This window comes from Typopeltis vanoorti, chromosome 14 (assembly GCF_054136105.1).
Source record: "Typopeltis vanoorti isolate ZY-2024b chromosome 14, IOZ_Tvanoo_1.0, whole genome shotgun sequence".
Classification (NCBI taxonomy): Eukaryota; Metazoa; Arthropoda; class Arachnida; order Uropygi; family Thelyphonidae; genus Typopeltis; species Typopeltis vanoorti.
The window spans coordinates 37,320,369-37,344,407 of NC_143562.1; the positions used below are offsets into that span (position 1 = coordinate 37,320,369).

Here is a 24,039-nt window from a genome sequence, read left to right on the forward strand (position 1 = left end):
TCGACAGCACACTGAAGACAATTGTGTATAATGTGTGTCCTTCAACCAATACCGATAATCTGCTACTTCAGATCAGTTTCAAGATTTTGCCACACATCATTTTTTCCAAGTCTTTTGCAACCACCAAAATTGGTGTTTGTACTATTTGCACACAAAGCAACGATTTTCTTTTGTAAGGTAAATTTGTCACTTCCTTCCTTCAACATAGCACACTGTAGGTGGGATGTTTTGCTAGGTAAGGAAATAAAGTCTATGATTTTGTCCTGAACAACGCAATTTGGCAAAAAGTACCGCACAACGATTGAAAAAAGTTTGATGTCTTTTTCTGTTTGATGCATCTAAACTGACTGTAATTCTTTTTGTTTTATTCAAATCCTCTATTACTTCGTCCAATATGTATGGTGATAAAACGTCGGTAATAATTATCGCTTCTTATTTGGTACATGCTGAAGAAAATTTTGGTTCATAATTTTTATTTATCAATGTCGACAAGCAGTCATTTGCTGCAATTTTATCGCTTTCACTATCACCATCACGTCTCACCATAAACGAGCTGATGTTTTTAACTGAAGCCAGAGTGCATCCTCATGTTTCTGGTTACGTAGATGTTGGTTGATGTAGGTCCTGCCTCCATGAGCAACGGAAAAATGGACATTACAATGTTGGCATACCACTTTTGTTCCATCACTACACACCTCGTCCAGTTTCATAAATTTGAATACTTTCTAGAGATCGTCATTAAAACTGCAGTTTTGCCTCTTTCACATTGCAAGGATAGACTTAAAACTTTCAAAAATGTGACATTTAATCCACCAGCATTGAAAAACAAAGCTACCGGTTAGTATACAGGCAAAACAAAAACTAACGCTACTTCTGAGACGCGCAAGTGTTGCCAACATGTATTTTTTATTTTCTCTGAATAAATCACAGCAGGTATAGATATCTAGTATCGAACAATGCGACTCCATGGTTATACAAATTACTAGTATCCATGTTATTGGTATACGATTATAGGTTATAAATAATAATTTACGACTGACCAATATTAAAGCATATTTATAATTTTTATTAAAAACAGGACAAAACTGACATTTTCATTAAAACGACGGGACGGCCGGGAAATATGAAAAAACGGTACTGTCCTGTTTAAAACGGTACGTATGGTCAGCCTATATTTTAACCACCTCCATTTCTTCAACCTATATTCTCCAATCAGCCAATATCACATATGGCATTGCAATGTCACCACCTAGATAGTACACCCCTGCTTAATACTCACTCAATCATTGAACTATTTCGTTTAGTTCTGTACCTCCCCACCATCAGCAATTTTAGTCATCCTTCCATAATTATTCCTCCTTTTACTTGCCACGTAGCGAGAGTACTCCCAAAGGTTTCTTAGGGCCTCGTCAGATAGCTTTCTATCATAAATAGCTTTGGCCGTCATTATCATAGCAGTCGGAATTATTGCCTATGCCTTTATACTGTTCATGGAATATGTTGATCACCTGTTTTTTCTTTATAATCCGTCCACAACTTATTCTCTGTGTGCAATTCCCACTGATTGTAACTATTCCTATATGTAACTCCTACTGATTTAATCGTCTGATTCTAGGTATGCATTCAGATACTGTTTTTTTAAACATGCCTTGACCACTTCCATGCACCAACGACATCTCTCCTCTCCTAAATCTTATGCCATTGTTCTGCTGAGAGCTAACTCCTCAGGTTGTCATAATTTTCTGCTTTGTATGTCCCAATCTATCTCATCTTAATAAAAATTCTGCATGTCTGGCACCCAGATCAACTATACGTGATCACGTTCTCCAAGCGGAGGTAGCATAGCTAGATTGGTTAGTAGTTTTTTGATTCAATGCTCTGATCCAGCACTCTTAAATCTAGCATCCCCTCCGTTACATGTTGACTCAAGTAATTATCTCTGCATAGGTTCAATTTCCTTCTTTGCCTTTCACCATTCCTCCTCCCAATATATGTCTGCATAGTTGAAATCCTGTATAATAATTACTTGACCTGTACTCATCGTGCGAATTTCAGACTACATGTTATCTACATTCTCCCATATATCCCTAGATATAGCAGCCAATTACATGTTTAACGCTGCTGGCCCCTATTTCACAACAGATAGCTTCAAATTAATTGTCCACTGAATCCCTGTTCCACCCGTGATATCCTTATACACTTTTTGGCTTTCATTCCTCTGCTATCATTAACAAAACTCCTCTCGGAGTCCTGTTCCTTCTGTCTTCTCTGAAGACTATATTCCTTATATTCTATTCCTATGACCATATTATCCTCAGTCAACCACGTCTCGCTAATGCCTTTCACTTTTGGTATTTAACTGCCTTTAACTTTCTAACCAAGTATTTCTAAAAATCTCCTCAACCTTATTTCGAATACTTTTGGCATTAGTGTACATAAACTGCAATATCCCCTTCATCCCATAACCTCCCTTACACTGTGTTACTTAGCTGGCGAAAGTTATTCTGGTGTGACACATTTTGCAGCATGTGATCACTTTCCTACTTATTATCCTCTAGTTTTCTTGGGTGCAAGCTCACCTATATTCTTTCTAAACATTCTAGTTTCCCTAACTTTGTACTTTCAAGCTGTTACTGAATAATATATTCTCAAGACTCTTGACATGAAATCCGTTTAGATGCAAGGCACCCACAATATAGAAATCCTTCATTCCTTTAAATTAACTCTCCAAATCCACAAACACCACATCATTTCTCCTGCTCAGCTCGTCTCTATCATACCCTAGAAATATATCCACAACTTTTGCTTTCTCACCCTAGTAACTCTTTCAATGTCACATTCGCCACTTGCTAAATCATTATTACTAGCCCAAATAAATATCTCTTTCACTTTAACTCTCTGCATCCTTACATCATCACTTATCTTTGATCCAGAAAATCGAGGTCAGACCTTTAGGAGATAAAGCTAGGTAATGACGCCAAAAGAAACTCTAAAGTCGTACCCTATATGGTCTGTAAAAAGAGGAAATGGCTATAGAATGATTACTTTAAAATGTCACACGTGGGGACGTAACGGAACCAAACGAAATAGTCGAATTACTGAGTGAGTAATTTGCAAGCGTGTAGTATCTAGGTGGTATCATTGCAGTGCCGTGAGGAGTTCACATCAATCTTGTCATTCTTGTGCTTTTATTTCTTGAGGTTTTCCTGGCCTCTTTTCTAAGACATATCAAATCACAATAGTCCTAACTTGATCTGTACTTCCTTTTCCTTTACGTGTATGCCATAGTGCTCTTGGAATAATATGTGGTGAGTATCCAAGTTCTTCCATGAAGGACGCGCATATATGATTAAAAGCTTTTATCTCATAAAACTCTTAGCTAATCCTAATTTCTTGCTGCATTGCCTTCACTATGTTTTGTTCTTCTGAGGAACTTGTTAGACACCAATGCTGCCTTTCGTTATTGGCCTTCAGGGCTAAAGTACCAGCTATAGGCCCAGGAAGTCTCCACCATACACTACTCTCAAATGGCAATCCTATACTTGTGTTGTTCCTCCCACCACGAAGTGAATATACTAAATTGAACTTAGGACGACCTTCCCAATTAGGTAACACTAAAGCCACATTTATCTTCACTTTACAGTTAATTGCCAGACGTTTGGGCTACTTTGAACCTTCTCTCTGTCGCTCTCTCTTTTTTTTTTTTTTACCAATACTTTTTTATTGTGTGTGTGTGTCCCTCTGTATCATATCGTTAGATAAACTACTATGTTGTCGCTGCGTTCTGTTGTAGAGCGGGTTTCTATGCTGTAGTTCGGATATTAAATGTGGTTTGTGTACATATTGTGCATCATATTTAATGTCGTAGTTATAAGGCAAAAATGACAATTAATGCAAAATGATCGCCGAAGTTGTGATCGTATGCATACATAGAGTAAGGAAGTAATTAGGAACTCATATATCAGAATTATGGAGGTAAGTTATGCTGCGAAGTGTTTATATATAAGTAATATTTGTAAAACATAAATTAAAATCTACTGTAATGAATAGTAATAAATCGTATATTCAGTGTTACGCCAAGTCGAGTAATCATTTAGCTGTGAAACATGAAGCATGTGTCAGCTTGACAAATAATTCATGGTTTATATATATTATTGTTTTTCTTGTACAGACGTCCAAAGACTCATCACACAAAAACACTCACAACTGACTTTGGCAGCCTATTCCACTCATTCACAACTCTCCAAGCAAAAAATCTAGTCATCACACCCCTACTAACCACACCTTTATTCAACTTCCAGGGATGACCTCTTGTTCTGGCCCCTCCAGCCGAGTTCTGAAACATTTATTACTGTTACGTGACACCTCCAAGGAGTCCAAAGACTTGTTGCAAGAGCACTTTACTCTACTCAACTCGCTACACATTTTCCCAGCATTAATCGTATAAAAGCCTTTTAGCCACTGAAATGTTTCTATCGCATCTCGTCTTTTCCTTGTATTGACCATCTTTATTACAGATCCAGAGAATTTATCCAAAGAACACACACTTCCACTGCTCCAGAGTTCAATAGTGATGAGATTTACACCATTCCACTTAATTCTTGGCATTGCATTACTGATGTTAGGCATGTGTGCGGTTGCATAGCTGCATGAAAGTCATGTTTTTCAGCTCCTGATGAAACGTCTGGTGCTGGCATAGCTAGCATAGCCATTTTGGAACTCAGTAGTGAGTGTATCATCCAAGGACAAGCGAGTTTTTCATGCCACACACTTTAGCACTCAACAGTCTTGCCCTATGATTTTATTTGGCCTACTAGGTTGTGATTGTACAGTTGCTCCTAGATATATCCACTTCACAATAACATCACTTACAGTTGATTGGAGCAGCAGCAGGGCATAAATTTTCTAAACTGAGTTGTTGCAGTTGCAGCATCCTTGATGTGCTGAAATAGAGGTCATGATTTCTTTGTATATAAGGCCTTGATCAGATCTCATATGGATTATTGTGTACAGCTTTGGTCACGGGGCTTCATGGTGACGAGGATCCAGAAAAGATTCAAAGTGGTGGTAACTGGTCTTTGAAATGTGGAGTGTGAAGATAGATTGAAAGAATATAATTTGCAAAGCCTCGTGAAATGGAGAAGAAGGTGGATGTGATTGAACCATAAGTTGGTAAGGAACTAAATTTTTTCCTCATTAGCAACAGGTTAAAATGAAAGAATTTTTTACAGAATGGGGGAGGAGATAGAATGAGACTATCCCTGGAAACTTTATAAGCAAGGTGTGACCAAAGGAGTGAGAAGCAGGTTCTTTGCATGGAGAGTCGTTGGTGAGTGGAATGCATTGCCTGAGAGTATAGTGAATGCAGACACATGGAATCAGTTTAAAGCACAGCTGGATGAGAATTGTTTGTGTATGTCCCACGATGAGTCTCTGATCAGACCTCCATGGAGGCTTGATGTTAATAATGATAAGGTTTATCTCTGCAGATTGCAATATCGTTCACTTCCTTTCCTTTTATACTTGTATGAGACATGGTTGTAGTGTTTGGATATTTTGATCATATGATGTATCTGTTTAATACATTATGCCCTCATCATCCACATCCTACTCATTGCTCACAGCCTCCCAGTACCAAGCTGTTTTGGAAACAGCTTGTTTCTCTTTTCCAGTGTTTTGGAAAGCATTGGACAAGAGAAACAACTTCATTAATAATTTTCTCTTTGTTTTCTAAGAATCAACAGAGAAGGTTGCCAAAAAATAGTCAGGCATTTCATTGCAGTCCATAAACTATGTGTGTGTGTGTGTGTATATATATATATATATATGTGTGTGTGTGTGTGTGTAGGAAGTTTTTTTACCTTGGGTATATACTATGTTTAAGATACCCAGCAATTTTATAAGCTAGGTTTTAATCCTTTTTTCACAAGTAAGCAAACAGACAAGTAAGTCAAGTTTGTGCCTGCATGTAGCGCAAGTCTGAGGCAACTCATGGTAAAATCAGATCAGCCATAGTCAATCCACTGCTGGATGAAGGGCTTTCCAAGATTACTCCAAAATTGTCTGTCCATGGCTTTCCTTTCCCATGTCACTCCTGCAAATCTGATGATATCACCAACCCACCATGATTTAGGTCATCCTTGTGGTAGTTTTTCCTCTACTTAAATCCAATCCTTCACTTTTTTTGTCCATGGTTGATCTTGTCTTCGAGCAGTATGCTCAGCCTACTGCCACTTCAGTTGTTTCACTTCTTCCTATGAAATCAGAGACTTTCTTTTGATTTCTTATCCACTTATTTCTTTTGTGATCCGGGCTTGTGATACCAAGCATACTTCTTTCCGTACTGAATCGTGTTCTTAATTTTTGAATTTCCTTTGCATTAGTGTCCATGTACATACATACATACATATATATATATATATATAATTTTATGTGGAAGAAATCAAACCAAAACCCGTGTACAGCCATATGTCAGTATAGGAAGAATACATTGGTTGAAAACTTTTCCCTTCAGGCATAATGGTAGTTGGCATTTAAACATTGACATTGTAATTTTCAAAATGCTTTCCACCCAAGCACCATGCATCCTTTAATTTCGTCCATGATATTTTGTTCCATTGATTTATGTTGTCCTAATTATATGTAATGATCTACTTGTTTAATTTCATTATTATTATTATTATTCAGGCCTCCATGGAGTCAAAAGACTCATCATGGGAGGTCCTTCCTAAGAAACACAGTCTATCAAGACTCATCGAGGGGAGGTCCCCCCCCCCCAAGAAACAAAAAGTCTATCATACGACTCATTGACCATTCTCGCTCTCACCACTCTATCAGTCAATGCATTCCATGGTTCAACCACCCTCCATGCAAAGAAACCACTCCTCACCCTCTTGCTCACAGTTTCCTTTCGTAACTTCCAGGGATGGCCTCTTGTCATTACTCCATTATTGATTTCTGTTATTTCTGGTTGGACATAGCTATGTTACCAAAACGCAAAGTCAAGCTGACATTTTTGAGCTGAAACACTAATTCTCTTCAACCAAATTCCATAATATCTGAAACTGTCTTAACAACATTCACTCTATATGTCTTAGTTTTAACATGTTTAAGAATTTTATTGCAGCTTTGTGTTTGAGTTAGTGGGGCACTCGCACACATCTAACTAAAAACAATAGATTTTAGTTAGATACTGTGTTTGCTGGTGAAACATGTGGTTTTGCTTAAGTCTAAACAGCATGGTTAATCTGGGAGGGGACATGTGATTCATTAGTTAGTGCTGTTTTTATGTTAGTTGTCTCTAATTACAGTTGGGGGAGCGAGTTATTGTTCCGACGTGAAAGTGGTTAAACTTTATTTTCGTGTGCGATGTACAGTACATGCAAAACTTTTTAATTTCTTTTTTCATAAAGTAAAATCAGGATACAGGGGTGTGAGTCATATGCAAGGGCGAGTTATATTCGAGTAAATACGGTATTTCTGTTTTATTATAAAAAAGCAATTATCCTTTTTTTTTTAATCTTTCCCTGAGGTGTTGGGGGGATGCACACAGGCTGCCAGTTTGACACCCCTGCATTAAGGGAAGGGCCACTACTCAGACCGGTTACGAAACCAGTCTAAGTAGAGGCCCTTCCCTTAATACATTTATTTCAAGGGGATTATGTTGAAAATTAAAAATGATTTTGAAATTATAAATTCGTTTTTTCATTGTTAGGCAAAGAACTTTTCAGATCACCCTCGGATATTAACTACATGAGTGGGTTTTTTGAATTTATGTATGTATGTCATTGATCATATATGTCTGCCACTAACATTGGCAGACGTACATGATCAGTGATGTGTGTTAGTGGCAGCAAATGAGAAAACAGTTGAAAAACATTTCGGTTACATTTTTAGAATCAGTATAAATTTAATATTTTGGAAAAATAAAAGAAATGTGATTCTTTCTCAACTTTCTACTTGTTCATAAATTAAAGATACCAAGAAATTATATACTTGGTTTAATCCTTTATCCAAGTGTAATAAGCAAACAAAGTTTGTGCCTGAAGTATTTTCATAACTGGGGCAACTCGTATATAGAAGCTAATGACTTCACATCACATGCCTTAGTATCCCGTAATGAAAGCACATATCCTTAAGAACATCTATAATGCTTTTTCTCAAACTTCGGTGTTTCTCAAACTTCAGATATCGTGTATCCTTTCCTAAATTTTCATTATTGCCAAGTACCCCCTTATCAAAATAATAATAATAATTAATAAAGAAATAAATAAAATAAAAATTATATTTCGTTGTAAATGTCTATCTTATTTGAATTTAGATGTACGTGTAAACAAAAAAAAATATGCTTTATTTTTAATAGAACAAAATTGATTCATATAATTACTTTTTTATCAGTCGCTATCGTACGCTCTTCGCGTTGTTGCAAGCTTGCAATGTACATTGATATACGAAGCTGAACGAAGATTCATGAGTGATTACCCACGAATTTTTGCAAACTTTGAAGCAGTTATCACAATTTGAGTAGGAGAATTTATATATAATATATATTATTGAGAAATACATACATTTAAAATAATTTTTTTTTTCTTAATGATGATTCCATGAGTTAATGATGCATAGCCGAAAATTGCCACATACCCCCTGAAGACCTTTCACATACCCCTGGAGGTACATGTACCACACTTTGAGAAACACTACATTATAGGAAGGGTCACTACCCAGACCGGTTTCGACCTTTATTGAAGTCTCGGGGAGCCAGACTCAGAGGTGATACTAATGTTGAAGTAATACAGAAGTCATATTTTCATATACGAGTAGCCAAAAGATGTCACACCTTATTATTAAAATACTCTGGATTAGAGGTAGTTGTTGGAAGTTTTTCCACTTGGTTATACTATACTACTGACAGCTGTCAGTACTACTGAAACCTTATCAAAATGGACCAACAGAGGCGAATATATAGACATTTTTTGGGCAATGCCTATGTTTTCTAAGTGGTCCACCCTAAGGCAACTCATGAATACCTGTGAGTGTATTCTTGTAAGCTCTCTGGTCAACTTATTTTTTACAAAACATTCATAGTTTCTGCATTCAGCTTTGAAATATTGCAGGATCTAATATCCACTTTACTTATATAATTGTGCATTGTCAAACTGAAGCCTTTTGGTTCTTTATTTTAGTAAACAGATGTTATAATTTATGGAATGATAGTACAATTCAGAAGTGATACAATAATACTTAGATGGTTGGTTGGTTTTTGGTTTATGGATGCAAGCAAAGCAAAGGTAATAGTAAATAATGTTATGAATCAAAAGCAGATTTTAAAAAATTAAGCAGTGCAGTGCAGTTTGTTCATTTGATAAGATTTGCCTGAGTGTATACAGCTTGGCTAGATTGATAAAATTTTCATTCCTTTCTCATGTGATGTCCTGGCACTCCACCAGAATATGACAATTGGTGAGATGCATGTTGCCTATTTCACATAGTATATGACGTGCAGCATGAGCGTAGCTGTCTTTGTACCATTAAACCTAAAAACAAATAAAGAATAATTCAGAAGAAGAGTAATAGTGGTCATTACTACTAGTAATGGTAGTACACAATGGAGAATAAACTTAATACAAAATACAATTCAATACATTCACAGCCTTCCTTTTTGGATATGTTATGTGGATGATGTTTTTGCCATTTGGCATGAATCTGAAGCATCTCTACCTGCGTTCTTAACCAAAATTAACAGCCTACATCAACTTCAACTTCAGTATAGAAAATGAAAAGGATGGAAAATTTGCTTTCTTCGACTACTCCACTTATGTATTTATAACTTCTTCAGAAACTGATCTTCAAAAGCCATTATCTATACAACAAGACTCAGCCCATCATTCTCAAAAAATGGGCAGCATCAAATCCTTATTTAATAAAGCACATATTATCTGCTCTAACCCCTGGGATCTTAGACTACAACTTGATACCATTCTGTAGCATGGATTTATCTTTATTTCTGCTTTTATTTCATTTAAATTAAAAAAAAAAATTTTTTTCCTTTGTCATATGTCATCTGTGAAAGGGAATTGATTCCATTGTTGTTGCTCCACCTTTTAAATTGCTTGTCCATTGATGATGTTTTAGATTCAGATTGAAATACCTGCATTATTAAATTAGTAATTTTTTGTGTCTACATGTTTCTGTTAATTGCTAATAAAAAAAACTCATTCAGAAGAAAAATTTTAATAGAAAGTTGGTTACAAAAGGTTACAAACCCTATAATACATTCTAAAATAATATCTGAAATAAGTACTGCTCTTAATAAATTAAAATTTTTGCAATTTCAGTTTTTGTAGAGGAGAGCCAGTGCAATCTGTGGCAGGATATAATGGAATATTTGCTTTGTGGACTTTAGAAAGTCTGTACAGTTGAGGATGATACCTATGATAGGTTTTCAATTTCTTTCTTTCTTTTTTTTTTTTGTTTCTTCATCCCACCAAGAAACACTATTAATTAGGTATTTGGTTAGTAGTAGAATCATTAGAAAGTGGAGTAGTTGTGTAGCAAAATGTTAGTTTTCTGCAATATTTATTCTGGTCTTGAATTACTAATGCTTTTCCTTTATCAGCTTTAGAAACAACAAAATTAGTGTGTTTCTTTAGAGAGAGAGAGAGAAGCCTTCACTTCTGGCTAAGACAAATTTAGAATTGGATGTTTGGACTTAAAAGAATTTGTGCAGTTTGAAAACAAAGATGGTTAGCCATATCTTGAGCAGACATCATGTAATGCTTTATCTGCACCCAGGAAAAAAAAAAAAAAATCCATTACAGGAATGACTTTTGCATTTCTGGAAAACCTGCGCCTTTAGACAGAGCATTTATTTTTCCTAGTAAGAGGTCAACCCAAAATATTATTAGGCATTTCACAGATGAAAAAGATGACTAATAGTTGTTAACATGATGATTAAATTTTTGTACAAGATTATGCTATTTAGTGACAAAGAGAATTATTTAGTTATGCAAAGAAAGTTATGATTGTTTTATTGTCCAAATTTTAATTTAAAATTATGGTATGAAATTATCCTTATTATGGGAAATAGTTCTTCACACATTCCATAGTCAATAGTTTTTTTAATTAATTAATCATTTGCCTCTTTTTTTTCTTTTTTTTTTTTAATTTATGTAGTTAGGATCTTAATGTATTTTAAACGCTTATATGAGTAGCTCACGCGTTTTCATTGTTGAGTCTTCCAGTTTTCTCTTCTTCGTGTTTAATTTGAAAGTCTTACTTAAAATACTTTAGACCAGGCATGGGCAACCTTTCCTAGTTTGGGGGACCAAATTATCATTCTGTCTCTGAGTCAAGGGACGAACCAAATTATTAAATAAAATAATATTAAATGAATTAAAACAAGTTGCTACTTCATATTTCATTTATTTATAATATAATGCTTTGGTATAAAGCTCTACATAAATTTTATAATATAATGAACGACATAATTTAATGCTTCGCTACGTTGATGATGTGTTTGCTATTTGGCCACATGGCTCTGAAACACTCCTCTCTTTCCTTACACACTTAAACCAACACTCCAGAATAAAGTTCACCCTGGAAAAAGAGGAAAACAACAGCCTCCCTTTCCTAGACACACTAGTCACCTGCCAGCCTGATGGAACCTTGGTTTTTTCTCAGTTTATAGAAAACCCACCCATACAGGCAGATACATTCACCAACAATCTCACCCCCCGCCTCACAACAATATGGAGTGGTAAAAACACTATACAACAGGGCTAAATTAATCTGTTCTAACGACATGGCCCTAAACACTGAATTAAATCACATCCTCAACACTTTCTCAGCCAGTGGCTACCCCCCCCCCCAAAATCCAAAAAATATTAAAACCTACAAACCACAGCCCCCCTCCCCCCTCCACAACAAAGATTACTCTAAATCCATCACCATTCCCTATATCCGAGGCACCTCGGAAAAAATTACCAAAATTTTAAAAAAACATGACCTCACCTCCTGTTACAGGCCTTACAAAAAATTGGCATCCCTTATCTGCTCTGCCAAAGACCAACCACTTCCCCTAGACCTACCTGGTGTATACCAGGTCCCTTGCAGTTGTAAACTGTCATACTTTGGCCAAACAGGCAGGACAGCAAATATCAGAATCTCTGAACATAAGGACTACATCCGGTTTCACAAGTACAGCCATTCTGGTCTTGCAGACCATGCTCTGGATACACGCCACAGAATACGGTGGAAGAAAGCTACAGTAATACACTGTAGCAAATATAAATTCGAAAGACTGTTTATGGAATCAGCCTCAGCCCTAAGAAACTCTCCTAACCTCAACAAATTTGGTTGTATGCGACCGCCCCAAATTTGGGAAGCATACATCAGCAGACCTTCAGCCCAATGGCCAAGAACACCTACTTAGCCTGCTAGAGGGCACCATCAGGACTTCTAGGAGAATGATAGCTTCATATCTTCATTCTTAGTTACTGTGTTGTAGTGCCTGCATGCACGTACCTTTTTTATAAGTTTCTTTTGAAAATGGCAACGTGACGTTGCCGAAATATCGGAAATATTTATTAAAGTTTAATTTAATTTATATTCTAATCTACGTTGTTCAATTCCCTAAGTGATTTAGAAATGCATAACCAATGTATAAGCCTGTCTACGAGAATTAATGTGAAGATTGGCCTTGTACTTCTACTACGAGACTATCAATATTGATGTTAATATTACTTAAGGATAATTGCATAGAGTTTTCGAGGTTTTTGTCCATTATTCTTGTTTGAATTTTTGATTTATTGTATTTCATCCTCGAAAAAAAATGTTCACACATATATGTGCTGCCAAAAAGACAAATGATTTTTCTTGAAAAGGCACATAAATTTGTATATTTTTCTTCCACCAAATAAAATTTATAAAAATCTGTCAAAGCAGTGTTGTTAATTGTGGTTTTAGCACTAAATCTGCCTGAAGCTCAATAAGTTCCATCTGTAAGTTTTCTGGCACGTTATTTACATCATCATCCATTGGACGAGCAAATATAGCAAATGTGGAGTCTTTGTTTTTGAAGTCGGCAAACCTTGTATCAAGTTGCTCTATTAGTGCCTTCAGTTCATCTCCATAACAATTATAAGGGATATTTTTATGAGTTGCTAGAGTAGGAAAATGATAACAATTTTTAGATCTTATCTGACTTTCCAACAATCTTAGTTTATTACAAAAAGCTTTGACATGTCCATGCAGTTCATGAACTAATGGAGAATAAACTTAGTACAATTCAATACATCCACAGCCTTCCTTTTTGGATATGTTATGTGGATGATGTTTTTGCCATTTGGCATGAATCTGAAGCATCCTTCCTAATTATCCTTGTTTTTGCAATTTGAGATTCAGTTCGATTAGGTGCCGGTGACATCTACAAGGAATGGTTAATTGTGTTTCCTTTTATGTCCATAAAATCTGCAATGTCTTGTCTCAGATAATAAAATCGTTTTAACATTTTACCTTTACTCAACCACCTCACTTCACAATAATAAGACACATCTTCATAATCTGAAAATAGGTCTGCCAAATACTCCTTAAATTGGCAGTGATTAAGTGCATGTGACTTAATAAAGTTAATACTGGCTACTACAACTTCCATAACATTTGTGAATTTAATCGATTTTGCACATAGATTTTGTTGGTGGATAATGCAGTGAAAATTTGTTAAATTTTCTGGATGGATCTGTAGTTCTATTGCTCTTTCATAAACTATTCCAATAAATCCCTTCTGTGCACCAACCATTACAGAGGCTCCATCAGTGCATATGCCAGATAGTGAACTCCATTTAAGCCCAAATCTCTCGAAGACTGTGTTGACTGTTTTTCAAATATATCTTCACCGGTAGTTGTTCCTTTTAACGGCTGAAGCGCCAATAATTCTTCTCTGATGTTGAAATCCGCATCGACTCCTGATATAATATTGCTAGTTGGTGCTGTCATCCAAAGCAACTGAAAATGCTTCCAATCTAGCAATTTTCTCTTTTAAACTTTTTTTGATATCATCAGCCATAATTTCTATCCGTCGGACAACAGTTCATCTCGACAAAGGAATATTCTCTAAGTCTTTTTTTCTTTTCAGGACATATTATACTTGCAACATCCAGCAGACATTCTTTGATAAATTCTCCTTCACCAAATGACTTAGAATGCTTAGCGATTTTTTCGCTTACCACAAAGTTGGATTTGACAGTGCTGTGGTGTTGCGTTCTTTGCTTGTTGAACATTTGCTGCTGGGTATCCAAGTTCTTCTTCAACTTCTGTATTTCATCTTTTTGTAGTTGTCCATCAATTTTTGGGTGATCCGCATGTCTCGAAGTAAAGTGTCTCTTTAAGTTGTATTCTTTGTTGATGGATACGGATTCATTGCACAGCAAACATACAGGCAAACCTTTATTCAGAATAAAATAATAATCCTCCATCCAATTGTCTGCATCTACTTTTCTTTTTTTTGCAATAACTCCTGACATTGTCCCAAATTTATGAGCGATATTCAGAACTGTCAAACAAAACTGTCTTCTACGCCGCAGGCACCGAACAGAACACAACATCAATGCAGGCACCGAACAGACCATAACATCAATGCAGGCACTGAACAAAGCACAACACCAATGCAAGTACCGAACTGACACGTTCACACACGCCACTAGTCAAAGTGAGAAAGAGACCTTGGTTGGAGAAAACATAGTGTGTTTTGCACAAGTCATATGACATCAGCTTAATGTGAGTTAGTAGAACACACCATGTTTTCTCCTACCATGAATCAGACAAACTTCGCTGAAATAGATTAGGGCTGGATCAAAAGAAGTAGAGGGCCGAGGGTTGCCCATATGTGCTTTAGACACTTAGGCTTAAAATACTATGTGAAATCATAACTTATTTTAACGGTATTAACAGCACCAAACAAACTATTTTATATTAAAAAGAAAAAATGTTTATTAACTGACATATATTTCACTGAATTTCAAATCACCATCTTCAAAGCACAAAGCAGCATGTTATAGTTTATATGCAACACTGAGTAAGTGAAACAATTCAAATTGTAACAGACAGAAGATCTAAAGTCCTAATTTAGTGCCCTCTAATGTTGTAAAAAAATAAGTATTACAGCTGTGTAGAGTTGATCTTAAGATAACAGACACAGATTGCTCACAAATTAATGCAACCATACTTGTTCAGGTTAGGAGAATTCTTCATAGCCATGGCTGACTCTAAAAATAATCTTTCTGATCTGTAACAACTTCTTGTTACAGATCAGAAAGATGGGTGTATAGAGGTGTCCAAAGTGTAGTCTGCCATTCCTGACTTACCATAATAATGGTAGCCTCTCCAAGGTAGATGTTAACAGGTCTACTTGTCTGCCCATAGTATGCCAAGTCACAGTCACAAGGAACATTATACACTCCAGGATATGCTAGAGGATGAAGTTTATCCTTAGGAAAGTGGATCAGAGTTGCTAATTTAACATGCTGTTTTAATGTGTAATGTTTAATGTGTTTTTATAAGTACTTTTCTGATGTACCTCTGACATAGGGAATTGGGATAGTATGTTTTGTTATTGTGTAAAGTAGGGAGAAGTAATTGAGCTATGTAGTATTTTATTTATTTTGCAGGAATTGTAGCTATTGGCCAAGAAAGTATGGTGCAGATATTGGAAAGAGCTGTATCATTAGAATCTATGATCTTTCACCTTCAATGGCTAATAATGTGTGTTTAGACACAGCAAGCATCCTAACCAAGGCTAAACCATGAAAAACTAATACACCGCAGAATGAAATAGCTGCCTTAAAAATGTTATATAAGAATGAAACTATTGTTATTACTAAAGCTGATAAGAATAATGCTGCAACAGTTATCATGGATCAAGAGGATTACAACAAAAAAATGCAAGATCTCTTATGTGACATTTCTACTTACCAAATTATATATCGAGACCCCACTATGTCTCAAAAGGAAAAAGTCCACAAATTATTAAAAAATTAATTTGTGGCAAATAAAACCTGTCTGTGTTAAACCACTCTGCATTTATGGAGCACATAAAATCACAAATCTAATAGTTCCCTACACCCTATAGTTGATAGCATAGATAGTCCTACTTATAAACTTGCCCAACAGCTAGTCTCTTACACCCATTACTGCCTATACTTTTGTAAGAAAATCCATTTTAAATCATTAGTTAAAAATCATATGCCTAAAAATTCAGACATAATGTCACTTCTTTATTTACTAATGTATCACTAATAAACACTCTTGATTTAATAAAATCTAAATTTCCCCCTGATATTCAAATTTACTATGCATCTAGGTTACTTAGGGAGGAAAAATCTACAAACAGATTAATGGTACTGCTATGGGTTACCCCGCCTTCCCCCCCTTTAGCAAACTTTCACATAAAACACTTCGAAAACAAAATACTTATCATAGTTACATACAAGCCGCTAGTGTGGTTATACTATGTTGAAGATGTGTTTGCCATTTGGGCAAGACACTTTTAATGCTTTTGTCACCTACCTAAACAGCCAAATACCCAAAATTCACTTCACAGTAGAAAAAGAATCTAATAATTGTTTGCCTTTTCTTGACACATTAGTCACTGCCTTTCAGATGGATCACTGTCTTTTTCCATTTACAGAAAGCCAATCCACACAGGACGATATCTACATAAACAATCACATCATCATCTAGCCAGCAGTATGGTATTCTAAAAACACTTGCGCACAGAGCCAGAGCCATTTGTCCTAATTATTATTATTACGGGTATCTCCATGGAGTTAGTAGACTCATTGCGGGAGACCCAAACTATCAAAACATTATCTATCATATCTTTTCTTGAATTCATTTACAGATAAAGAACTCGCAACTGAGTCAGGCAATGCATTCCACTCATTCACCACCCTCCGGGTGAAAAACCTCGTCCTCACACTTAACCACACTTTTCCTTAATTTCCAGGGATGACCTCTTGTTCTTCCATCACTATCACACAGCTGAAATATTTCCCCTGCCTCAATCTTATAAAAACCTTTTAGTAATTTAAATGTTTCTATCATATCCCCCTCTTCTCTGGCTATCGACCAACCTCTGCAATTCACAAGCTCTCAGTCTTTCAATGTAGGGAGCATTTTTTACATCACTCACCAACTTAGTTACTCTCCTCTGAATCCTCTCCACAACCTCATCATCTCCAAGGAATCCAGGAGACCAGACTTGAGCACAGTAATCCAAATGTGGAAGTATCAATGCCTTATAAAGTGGAATAATAACCTCTAATCTCTGGATGTTAGTATGTTCTTCAATAACCAAGTAATCCTATGTGCAGTCTCTGACACCTTGGCAATGTGTCCTCTGAACTTCATCTACCTATCCACCAACACTCCCAAGTCCCTAGCATCATCAATCTCTTGGAGTACCATTCCATTAATGTAGTACACAGCTGGTAATCTTTTAATCCCAATAATGCATAACTTTACACTTTTCCACATTGAACTGACATCCATTACCTTTTTCCCATTTTGCCAGCTTATTTAAATCATCCTGCAAACTGTCAACATCAGCTTGATTTTTTTATTGCACTACCCAACTTTGCATCATCAGCAAAGAATTGAATATCTCCCTTTAAGCCATTTCCTATATCATTTATGTACAAATTAAACAATAACAGCTCAACCACAGAGCCCTGAGGCACACCACTGGTCACCTGCCTCATCCTGGACTCAGATCCTTCATACACCACTTTCTGGTATCTCCCTGAGCCATTCTCTTATCCATATCACCAGTTTAGTATCCATCCCCATCTGCTTCAATTTGCGCAACAGTATTCCATGGGGTATCCTGTCAAAAGTCCTAGCAAAATCCAGAAGTACCACTGTGTAGCCATTTCCTTTGCCCAACTCAGATGTCATTCTATTATAAAAAGTTAATAAATTGCTAAGGCAGGATTGACCTTTAACAAAACCATGTTGCCTCCTATAGAGTATCATATTCTGATCCACCCATTCGTGAATTCTGTCTTTAATCAACTTTTCCAATACTTTTACCACCACTCCCGAGATGGTGATTGGTCTGTAATTAACTACCGTAGTTTTAGAGCCATCTTTATGCAAAGGAACTACTTTGCCTTCCTTCCACTCCCTAGGGACCATACCAGAGTTCAAATTTAAGTTAAATAACCAAGTAAGAGGCGCCGACATTTCCTTTGCACATTCATGCAATACCTGAGCTGATATTCCATCTAAACCTATAGCAGTGTTGGTTAACCATTTAAATTCTGCAATATACTAAGTACCTCTGATTTATTAACTTCAATTCTCACATTAGTTATTACTACATGTACAGCTATTTGATACGGCTATTTCCACAAAACTTAAATATATGCACTATACTTTCTTGTCCAGTGGCTACAATTCCTACAAATTAGATAAAATACTACATATCCCCATTACTTCTCTCTCCTCTAATATACAAGAACAAAACATTACTATTCCTGTTCCCTTTGTCAGAGGTAATCAGAAAAGATAGCCAAAGTACTAATAAATCATGGCCTTTGCACCACATTCAAACTGCATATTAAATTAACAACTCTGATCTGCTCTCCTGAAGATAAACTTCATCCTCTAGCACAGTGGTCTTCAAAATTTTCGGCAATGTACCCAATGAAGGCCACATTGGATACTTCAGCACTGTTCAGCAGACCGCAGTATAAAAAAAAACTCTAGAACTAGATATATGAGTTTAATCGAAAGCAGATAAAAACTGATTACAGAGTATGTGAGATTAAATTATTGTATATTAATGACAGCGAACACTATAAGCAAATTCTCATTTTTATCACAAATTATAATAAAACCATTAATGTGAATGATGTAACTGTGTTTGTGTTTTTAAAATCTTATTAAACTCGGGTTCAAAGTTTGAAGTGCTAATTACAAGTAGCGATTTCAAATGTTCATCAGATAAATTTGCCCTGTATTTTGACTTGATATATTTCATTCGGGAAAAAGTTTGTTCGCAAAGATACGTTGTCCCAAAAATAGAGATAAATTTACAAGCAAATTTCTTCAAATTTGCTTGTAAAATTTTGTTAAAAATTCAAATTTTTTTTCTTCGTTAGTCCATTTTAACAGACCTTTTACAGTCAGAAAGACCGTAACTTGGATTACGGTTACTTTTTGCTATTCGGGAATATATTTTGAACACAACTTTAATCAATGCATTTGAAATCTATCAACACCCTGTATTTTTTTTTTTTTTTTTTTTCGGATTTTTATTGAAAAATTAGTCCAATTGGCGGGCCGGATCTGACCCGCAGGCCGTAGTTTGGAGACCTCTGCTCTAGCATATCCTAGGGTGTTAATGTTTCTTGTGACTGTGAGTTGGTTTACTACAGCCAGACAGGAAGATCTATTAACATCCTTGGACAACATAAAAAATGCATTTGCTGCCATCATTATGGCAATTCAGGACTGGTAGACCATGCTTTGGACACCCTTTCACACAGGATTGGATGGAAGAAAACCAGCGTGCTATTTAGAAGTCATTACAGATCAGAAAGATTATTTTTAGATTCAGTCATGGCTATGAAGAATTCTCCTAACATGAACAAGTATGGTTTCATTAATTTGCAAAAAAATTGGGACACTGTTATCTTGAGATCAACTCTGCATAGCTGTAATACTTCTTTTTTTTTTTTTTTTTACATTAGAGAATGCCAAATTAGGACTTTAGATCTTTTGTCTATTACAATTTGATTGTTTCACTTACTCATTGTCATGTGCAAACTGTAACATGCTGTTTTGTGCTTTGAAGATAGTGATTTGGAACTAGCAAAATATAAGCCAGTTAATAAAATCTTTTTATATAAAATAGTTTGGTGTTGTTAATACTGTTAACATAAGTTATGAATAATGTTCAACACCTAAGCTTGTCTATTATATATGTGAAATAAAATCTCACATAAGTAATAAATCCCTTATTGTCATTATTTATTTAGTACCTAAATGCAGTATAGGTTTTACATCTTTTTTGTGGGTAGACATTCACACAAAAAAAATAATTCAGATAGAAAATGCTTTCTTGTAGAAAAATAATGTTCTTATAGTGTAGTTTGAATTTAAATCAGTTTCCAAATTATGTAGAATTATACTTTTCTTTATGTAGAAGCACTGAAAGAAGTTTTAATGAATGGAAGGGTAATACTGAATAAGAATGGATGGATTTATGCCATCAGAAATTGCTCGTTTGGTTCTTGGTAAGTACATTACCATTAGTAATGTAATTAGCATTATGCAAGAAATATGTTATAGTTATCCATAAGTAGTCATACCCTAATTTTCCTCTTTTTCTTCAATATCCAAAATTGGGATATTTAACATATTCTGAAATGAGTACATGCCTTAAGAAATGCATGTACTAATTATATATGGTTTGTTGTATAAATATGTACTATTCCTCACATAAATGAATAATCAAGTGTCATTCTGACATTAAGTTAAAAAATAGAAACACAAATGGCAAGCATTACCATTCTTGATATATGTGCAATTATCACTATTCATGCCAACTGCAGTTTGCAGATTGTTATATCTCACAATGTACTTAAGATATACAAATGAAATTTTGTGGGCTTAAAGTTCCAAAGCAGCCAGCACATCATAAATTTTATTTCACAGTCTTGAGTAAAAGCTAAAATATAATAGAAAGAAGCAGAATTATGTATGCATTTTGTAATATTTTTGTGACATATATCTTCATGTTTCAAATATGCTTCATTCAAGTACTCCAAGGAATTGGAAAAAAAGATACACTTCAAAACTTCATTACTGTAACATTCATAAAACTTGTAATCATACATTTCTCCAATAATGTGTAGACCGCACTCGTATTGCTGCGATGATAAAAAACACATTGATATGTAGAGAAAAAGAGGTAGTGGTGACTCTCTATAAGGCATCAATCAGACCATATATGGACTATTGTAACTTGGTTTTCATTGTAATGTGGAAACACTAGAGAGGATCCAAAGATGAATGACCAAAGCGATATCAGGATTCTGGGGTGTTGGTTATAAAGAGCAGTTGAGGGACTGTGGATTACAGAGGTTGGTGGATAGGAGGAAAAGTGGAGATATGATAGAGACCTTCAAGTTAAGGGATTTTATCAGATTAACACAGAAGGAATTATAAAAAGAGTGGATGTTAAGATGGGAAGAATGAGAGTCCATCCCAGGAGGTTATATAAAGACATGGTGAAGAAGTGTACGAGGAGTAGATTTTTTGCATGGAGAATTGGTGATGAGTGGAATGCATTGTGAATCCATGTAGTGTAATAACTGCAAAGCTCATTATGATAGATATGTTGCTGGTTAAGTGGGTCTCCACATTTTGGTAACCTCCCATGAGTCTGTTGACTCATGGAGGTCACCAAAATAATAATACTAATGTTTATCTGGTGAATAATGTAGAATTTTCAGTTGAAATTGTATACCTGATGATGACTCAGGGTGGAGACTTTCTGTCTATCAAAAAAATCAAATCAAATAAAAATTGCTCCATTTAGACAGACACAGATTAGAATGTGACCCGGAGTTCAAAAATAAAAGCAAAATTAGAGGCTGCTTATCAAAAAATTAACAAACACTGCAGTTAAAATCAGGCAATGACAATCAAGGAAAAGAAGGAGTAGCCATAGTATTCAACACTAAATTGTAATCTTCTTTAAGAGCAGGTAGTCTTGAGTAGAGTGATGTGGGCAAATATGAGAATGGGGAACTGGACAATGAGACTTATTTGTACCTATGGTCCCACAGAAGGTTCTACTAAGGTAGAAGTGGAGGAATTTTTTGAGGCTTTAGAGAAAGCAACTGGACACAATGAAAAAAGGAAAAGTTGGTCTTATTGGGGATCTAAATAGCAGAGTAGGAAATGATTGTCACACATACAAAAATGTATTGGGAAAATTTGGAGAATAGAGCAGAGCTAATAATAATGGCAAATACCTGTTGGATTTCTTCTCAGCACATGGACTGGTTATTAATAACAATGTTCCAACATAAAATTGTACACAAATTCACATGGAGAGAAGAGGCAAGGAATAAGAAAAGTCTCATTAACTAGGTTATTGTTGATAGTCTTTTCCCTGGTGCAGGACACCAGCGTATACAGAGGATTTGAAATTGGAAGTGATCACCATTTAGTCTTGAGCAGGATAAAATTGAATTTCATATTGATAAGAACATTTAAGAAAGTGTTAAAGCAAATAAAAGTTCAGCAGCTCTCATATGTGAACTGCAGACTAAAGTACACAAAAAAGATTGAAAAATAAATGAAAGAGTTTGAGAATACGAACCAAATCTTGGAGATTCACTGGCAAGCACTGAAGAAAACACTGATTGATTCAGCCAGAGAGTCATGTGGTGAGGTTATCTGTAAGGATAGAAAAATCAGAACTCCATGGTGGACACAGGAAGTTAAAGAGGCAGTGAAAGAAAAGAAGAAAGCGTATCAAAAGTTCCTGGCAAATAATTCAGCTTGTGTTCTTAGAGAATACAGAGACAGATGTAAGAAAGCTAAACACTGTGTAAAACTAGCTAAACAAAAAGTCATGGGAGGACTTAGGTAAGAACATAGAAAATAAATATCAAGAAGGTGGTAGGATATTCTGGAGGTTTTTGAAGAAGCTCAAGAATGAGGAAAGAGTGCTGTAAAAGGAGTTAGAGATGATAAAGGTGACATGAAAACAGGAGAAAAAGATATCCTTGAAGTATGGAATAATTACTTCGAAAAATTGCTAAATGAAACAAGCAATGATGACAGTACAGTGGTAAAAAACACTAACCAGGCATGCAGTCAGGAATACATATCCATACTTGAAGTAGAAAAAGCCATGAAAGACTTGAAATGTGGAAAGGCAGCTGAAGTAGATGATATTCGACCAGAAATGCTGAAGTATGGTGGTATAAGAGTCTTACATTGGCTGCACTGCATAGTTCAAAAGGCCTGGACAGATGGACGAAGTCCAGATGATTGGAGTAGAGCTATAGTACCCATATATAAAAAAAGGGAAATAAAACTGAATGTGAGAAATGCACAAGTATTTCCCTACTGAGTGTTCCTGGTAAAATTTATGCAAGTTTACTTGAGAAACGGTTGAGAAGAATTGTGGAAGAAAAGCTTGGTGAAGAACAAGCTGGATTCAGGCCAAATAGAGGCTATCAGGATCAGATCTTCACTTTACGACAAATAGTTCAGAAATCATGGGAATATAAGAAAGATCTGGAAAAGGCATATGACAAAATGCCAAGACAGAAGCTATTCAATACGCTACAGTTATATGGTGTCAATGGGACATTATAATGAAGCAATACTTAGTCTTTATTTGAGTTTAAGTCAGCAGTTAGAATTGAAGGAAGTACAGGAAGATGGTTTAATGTTAAATCTGGTGTGAGACAAGGATGTACATTATCCCCTCTGTTATTCATAATCTATATGAATCACATTATGAAGGAAATTGGTATTAAACATGATATCAAAATTGGAGAAGTTAATGTCAGCTCTTTGCTTTAGGCAGGTGATTTTATAGTTCTAAATAAATCTGCTACAAGTTTGCAAGATTCCTTGACTAAATTGAAAAACTGTTGTAATAGATATGGTATGAAGGTCAGCAATAAAAAGACAAAGACAATGAAAATAGGTAGACTCGTTGAAAACCTGTGTTCATTGAAATCTGTGTACATTGAAAAACATTTCAACTACTTAGGCACGATTTTTAGTGAAGATGGTAAATTAAATATGGAAATAGACAACAGAATCAAGAAAGCTGGTATGGTAGGAAATCAATTGAATAAATTCATATGGAATAAGAGAGAAATTAGTTGGAACACTAAATTAGCTGTGTACAAGACAGCGTTCAAACCAGTTTTAACTTATGGATCAGAGAGCTGGGTCAGAAGTAAAACACTTGACCAAAGATTAGAGACTGCAGATATGAGAGTCCTG

At 35.5% G+C, this 24,039-nt stretch overlaps 1 protein-coding gene across 1 annotated transcript in view; it reads left to right on the forward strand.

Moving 5' to 3' along the window:
* The first annotated feature begins 3,778 nt into the window (after positions 1–3,778).
* LOC150099371 (uncharacterized) overlaps positions 3,779–24,039 on the forward strand; it is a 222,429-nt gene continuing 202,168 nt past the window's right edge. The window contains exons 1-2 of the mRNA XM_090403581.1: positions 3,779–3,975; positions 20,204–20,294. Coding sequence (XP_090259707.1) covers positions 20,252–20,294 — 43 coding nt within the window. The 5' untranslated portion in view covers positions 3,779–3,975; positions 20,204–20,251. The remainder of the gene's footprint in view (positions 3,976–20,203; positions 20,295–24,039) is intronic.